The sequence below is a fragment of the Palaemon carinicauda genome, chromosome 37, assembly GCF_036898095.1.
Source record: "Palaemon carinicauda isolate YSFRI2023 chromosome 37, ASM3689809v2, whole genome shotgun sequence".
In the NCBI taxonomy this organism is placed as follows: Eukaryota; Metazoa; Arthropoda; class Malacostraca; order Decapoda; family Palaemonidae; genus Palaemon; species Palaemon carinicauda.
In genome coordinates this window covers 60,127,885-60,133,884 of record NC_090761.1, presented here as the reverse complement: position 1 = coordinate 60,133,884, position 6,000 = coordinate 60,127,885, and the positions used below count along the sequence as shown (strand labels likewise).

Here is a 6,000-nt window from a genome sequence, read left to right as displayed (position 1 = left end):
GTCGCAGGAGGTCTGGCCTGTCCGCAAGTGGCCAAGGAGGACGAAGAGCTAATTCCTTTAGGTCTGCGAACCAGTCTCTCTCCGGCCACCAGGGCGCTACTAAAGTCATCGACAGGTTGGACGACACTCTCACTCTGTTCAACACTTGCCTGATCAAACTGAAGGGAGGGAAGGCGTACACATCGAGACCGTCCCAGGGATGTTGAAAGGCGTCCTCGAACGCTGCTGACGGGTCTGGGATTGGAGAACAGAACACGGGGAGTTGGGCATTCAGATGTGTGGCGAACAAGTCTATCATTGGGGAGCCCCACAGTAGGATGACTGCTCGAGCTACCTCCGGGTGTAGGGTCCACTCCGAACCTATCACTTGACCCGCCCTGCTGAGGCCGTCGGCCATCACGTTCCTCTTTCCTGGAATGAACCTTGCCGTCAGTTCTATCCCTTCTTCTGTGGCCCACTCCAACAGTTCCGTGGTTAGGGCGCAGAGGACCTTTGACTTCATGCCTCCCTGCTTCTTTACATACGCCACTACTGTGGCGTTGTCGCACATTAACGCCACAGTGTTCCGTCGCAGGAAGTGTATGAACTGTCGACACGCCCTCAGAACCGCTATCATCTCTAGGATGTTTATATGGAGAGACCCCTCCTCGCTGGACCACTGCCCTTTTGCTGATTTTCCTAGCAGGTGTGCTCCCCAGCCCTCCTTCGATGCGTCCGTGAACAACAGCATCTCTGGGGGGTCGGAGGCGAAGGGCATCCCCTTCTCTGTGTTTGACCTGATGTTCCACCAAAGAAGGGTCTCTCTCGTCTTCGGGAGGACTGGGACAATTTTGTGGGGCTCCTTGCCTTGGATCCATGCCTCCTTTAGATTCCACTGTACTGGGCGGAGCCTGAGTCTCCCTTGCGGTACTAATTTTTCCAGGGAAACCAGATGACCCAGTAACTTCTGCCAGTCCTTGGCCCTCCTGGGTTGTCCCGTCAGGAAGGGTTGAAGGATACGTTCTAGGTTGGCTAACCTCTCCTCTGAGGGGAAGGCCCTTACTAACTGGGTGTCCAGGACCATTCCCAAGTAAGTCATCCTGGTGCTGGGGACTAGCTGGGACTTCCCTAGGTTGACCGTGATCCCTAACACCTTGCAGAGGTCGAGCAACATAACGCCTTGCTCCTTCAGTTGTTCCCTTGAGGCAGAAAGCAGCAACCAGTCGTCCAGGTACCTGAGTAGTCGTATGCCTTTCTCGTGTGTCCACGCCAAGATCGCGGCGAACACTCTCGTGAACACTTGCGGGGCCGTCGAGAGGCCGAAGCACAGGGTTTTGAACTGCAGGACACTGGACTCCCACTTGATCCTGAGGAACTTCCTGCTGGAGGGGTGCACGGGGATTTGAAAATAGGCATCCTTGAGGTCGAGAGACATGAGGAAATCCCCCTCCCTCAAGGCTGCGATCACTGTCTTGGAGGTATCCATCTTGAAATCCGTCTTTGAGACGAACTTGTTGAGGGCTGAGAGATCTATGACTGGCCTCCACCCTCCTGTCGATTTCTCCACAAGGAAGAGCCTGCTGAAGAAACCCGGGCCGGGGTTCTCCACTGTCTCCAAAGCTCCCTTGTCGATCATGGACGCTACTTCCTCTTGTAGCGCCGCCCTCTTCAAGGGGTCCTTTGGAACCAGCCATTTGGCTCTCTGGGCTGGGATTAGAGGGGGAGGCTCTTCCAGGAACGGGAGTCTGTAGCCCTCCTTCAGGACCGTCACCGTCCAGGGATCCGCACCGAGATCCCGCCATGCTTGCCAAAAATGGCTGAGGCATCCCCGTACTAGGGGCTCCTGCGGGAGTAGGGGGCCTCTCTTCCTACCTTCTCCTGGAGGAGCGGCCAGATCTACCTCTCCTAGCGTTACCGTAGGAGGGTCTGTAGGCTGACTGAGGGCCTGCCGTGGTCCTACGGGTGGGCTGCTGCGAGGCTTGGAGCCAAAGGGCTGAAGGAGGATCTCTTCGGGGCAGCAAGGGTGTAGTCTGTGAGGGGTGAGGGACGTCCGTTGGGGCTCTCCTAAACGTGGCCTTCCTCATAGGAGGGGGCCTAGGATCCGCTTCTCTCACTTTCCTCACCTTCTCCATTGTATTTTCTACCAAATTGATAGGGAAAATGTCATTCCCCCACACGGAGGAATTCCTCAGCCTCCTTGCTTCTCTGTCCGGCAACTTCCGCACTAGCTTGCTCAGTACTGTGTCCCTTTTCCTCAGGACCCAGTTCGAAGCCACCGACAGAGACTGGGACGATAAAAACTTAAAAGCTTTGCCCCCAGAGCTAACAAGATCCCTCAGCATGGCCTGATTTTCTGGGAGGGAGAGGTCGTGTGATGCCTGAAACCCCACCAAAGCGCATGACCAGAAGGACACGTAGACCAGGTCCTGAGCCATGTCCTCCATCATAGATGCTTCCGACGGGGAAAAGCACACGGGGGCAGTGGATACCCTGTCTTCCGAGGCTCCCTGGTTCAGCGCGGTCACCGCTGCTTCTACTGCACGGGGACCACCGCGATGCCCTTCGGGAACGTAAAATCGCTTCTGGGATTTCAGGCCCGGAAGAAGTTTGGAGGAACTCTGGCTTCTGGGGGCCTCTGCTAGTCCTGCCAAGTATCCATCAATCTGCTCCATCCCCAACTTCACGTCTTGAGCGAGAGGGAGAGACAAAGATGGCTTTTGTTGTAACGGACTGTCGATCATCCTGGACAGTCCGGAAAGTACGGCCTTTGCAGCTGAGGGCTTGGGCTCATCCAACTGGTGATGCCTTCGAATAAGGGCTAGAACCTTACGGTAGGAGGAGATGTCGTCCGTCGAGCACTCCCCTCCTTCCACCAGGTCTTTCGTCACCAGTTCCTCCGTACGGGGGTACGCCGTGACGGTGGAAAAAGCAACGCCCGACGAGCCTGCCAGTGGTATGGGCTGCCCCGTGGGGACGAAGGCATCCGTCATGGAAGTACCAACGCCCTCTGAGCCTGCCAGTGGTATGAGCTGCCCCGTGGATACGAAGGCATCCGTCATGGGAGTACCTTGTTCCACGGGGGGCTCCGTGGATGGGGGATCCATGCGGACCGACGGGCGCCCTTGGTGCTTAAGGAAGGCCTCCAAGGTGCCCGTGGTCGACGCCAAGCCTTCCTTCACACTCCTCATATCCTTCCTAAGGGAAGAAGGGGCGGAGGCTACCGTCGGGTTAAACACTACACGGGGGTCCCGGTTCGAGCCTTCATGCCGGGCGGCTAGTCCGAAGGAGGAGCTAGGAGGGTGACACAACGAAGGCGAGGCTCTAGGGAGCCACCCGGAAGCGGCCGCGGCTGTGGAAAACCTAAACAGCTCGCTCCGGGGCACTGTGACATTTACCCAGTCCTTTGACTTACTCCTCTTTGCTTTCTTCTTAGAGGACTTCGACCGTTTCCTACCGTGCCTTGAGCGGGAACGAGAGTTTTTCTTCTTGCGGTATTTCTCCCTCTTCCTCTTGCTAAGATTCCTGTCTTCGTCCTCTGAAGACGAAGCAGACGAAGAGTCCGATGACGACGACGACGAGGATGAGGATGGAGCTCTCCGACCGGCCGACGCGTCCAAGACCGCGGGGGGAAAATCACGTCGTTTCTCAGGTGTGGGCGGTTGCAGAAACACGGGGGTAGCGTAGCCGAGGGAGCCGGAGGAGACCGTGCGAGCCCTTTACAGAGCCATTGATCTACATCCTCTTCTGCTCTAACGGGAGACCTGAAGGGAGTCCTTGGTTTCACCCACGTGGCGGGGTCCGAGGACGACGAACTACCTTATTCCGTGTCTCCCCCGGCAGTTGAAGCACCCAAAACACGCCACGAGGCAGGGGAAGTATCGGCACTCGGCCTACCCCACATTGGATCTTCCGAGGCGACGGGACCTGCGGGCACCAGGCCCTTGCCTCCTACCCACACTTCCGCACTACACTCAGGCCCCACACTGGAAACTTCCCCCACAGGAATATCAGACTCTTGGGGAAGGGCAATGGGCCTCTTCCCCGCAACGGACTTACCTCGTCCCCTACGCTGGGTAGGGGAAGAAGGACGGGCGCTACGGTCTACCGAGTCGTCTGGCGAACCTACAGGCGAAGAAATGCTGGAATCCTTAGGCATCTTCTTAACTGCCTTCTTCTTCTTTGTCCCGAAGAGCACCCACTGGATTTCAGACCAATTAGCACACTCCGGGCACGTAAGAGGTAGGGGAACACACTTTCCCCCTACACGTGGAGCACAAGGAGTGGGGATCAACCTCAGGCTTAGAGAGGAAAGCCCCGCAAGACTTCCCAGCCACAGGCCCAGGGCAACGACGAGGATGCTCCATAACACAAGGCTAACACACCAAGAGACACAAGGATGGAACGGGAAAGTGAAAATGAAACACGTGGGTAACACGCGGTAAGCACAAAGGATCGGGGGACACGAGGGTCGCTCAAGGTAAGAGAGAGCGTGGCGAGATGTTTATCGCTTCGGGACCAGAAACTTACTGGCGATTCGACCTGAGCTAGCACGCTGCCTGACCCCGGGGTCGCCTCAGGGCACGTACCACACTGCCAGAGGTTGACCCCATAGAAAACGGGAAGAGGGGGGTAAACTATACAAAAAGCTGGTCGGTTAGGTAGAGTTAACCAGTAACTCCTAAGAAGGTAGTTCTAGGTAAGTAACCGTGTTGGAACAATTATGATTTAAGCCACTTCAGTAAAAAAAAAATACCATTTGACCGCCTTACATCAGCTCCATTTCAACAGTAACTCCCCACAATAATACATACTGTACTCGCAGCAATGGCAGAATTTGTTAATGAGGAAATATCTTTTAAGTGTTTCCAGGTTTTAAATCAATGTAAGTTTTTTTCTGGCACAAAATTCCAATAATACATTATTTAAATGATGTAAGAAAAATACCCTGAATAAATGTGTTAAAAAATATGCTGTACAGTACTGAAAACTAAATTTTGCAAAGAGAGTGTCACAGGCCAATCATGCTAATACTGATAACAAAATGATACAATACACCAAGCTACAGTATTATTATTATTATTATTGCTAGCTAAGCTACAACCATAGTTGAAAATGCAGGATGCTATAAGCCCAGTGCTCCAACAGAGAAAAATGGCCCAGTGAAAAAAGGAAATGAGGTAATATGTAAATAAACTACAAGAGAAGTATGTTTACACAGAACAGAGTTCAATGCACTAAACAGACTCTAATTTCCCTCATTAATGTACTTACATCCATCTTTTCTTGTTTGATGTAGTCATGCTGAGGAAACTTGTCCTTCCTGTAGATCACCTAATTGAGGTCCAATGAGGTAAGAATCTCCCTACTTTCTTTTACTTTGTCAATTTTGACAATCATATATCTGCCATTGCAGATCCTTACTGAATGCCCTTGGGCAGTGTATTCTTCTTTTCTTACAAAATGGAATATAAATTTCTACTTACTATCAAGTAATGGAAGCCAAAGGTCATTCAGACCTATAGAGAATTTATGACAATATATTATGAAGTGGAATAAAACTTTATGAAACAGCAGCCTCCCCTTTCTTCTTGTCTCATGCTGTAACCAAGTAAAATAAAAGCCACTTATTTCATTATTATGAAAGTATGGGATAGCTCTTGTTCTTTGTGCAATGTTCAATACATCGTTCTCCTGCATGAAGCATATTAACTAGTCATATGATTGGTATTCCCATAAGGGTTACCACTGCCAGTGAGCCTATGATCAAACAACAAATGGTACTGAAGGTTCATTATATACTTTTTGTCTTCTGATGAATTGCTTTTTTTTATTTCATACATAAAATCTTTGGTCTAATCATAACTATACATCCATTTAAGAACAGATAATTTGGGTAAACCTAAGTTTGCCAGTAAATATTAAGTCTCTGGTCCTGTTAAACTGCCAGTAATTTTGAATAACAATGATGATGTGGCAAGTTTTATTTTATTGAGCTTCTTGGAAATACTGATTGTTTATTCA

The 6,000-nt window shown here is 51.5% G+C and overlaps 1 protein-coding gene across 1 annotated transcript; it reads right to left on the bottom strand.

Annotated features, from left to right (window-relative positions):
• Positions 1-1,847: 1,847 nt before the first annotated feature.
• Positions 1,848-5,279, bottom strand: LOC137629331 (serine/arginine repetitive matrix protein 1-like). The gene is made up of 3 exons (XM_068360587.1): positions 5,251-5,279; positions 2,742-3,693; positions 1,848-2,357 (listed from the first exon to the last, which is right to left on the bottom strand). Exons 1-3 carry the CDS (start codon positions 5,277-5,279, stop codon positions 1,848-1,850), a joined length of 1,491 nt encoding a protein of 496 aa, XP_068216688.1.
• Positions 5,280-6,000: the final 721 nt, after the last annotated feature.

Bases quoted from the DNA above. Each gene is read 5' to 3' on its own strand.
- LOC137629331 (XM_068360587.1), bottom strand. From the start codon at position 5,279: ATGACTACATCAAACAAGAAAAGATGGAT. The intron at 3,694-5,250 runs GTAAGTACATTA...GGCTCTGTAAAG, and splicing joins TCAAACAAGAAAAGATGGAT to GGCTCGCACGGTCTCCTCCG. The intron at 2,358-2,741 runs GTACTTTCCGGA...GTGGGGTTTCAG, and splicing joins AGCCCTCAGCTGCAAAGGCC to GCATCACACGACCTCTCCCT.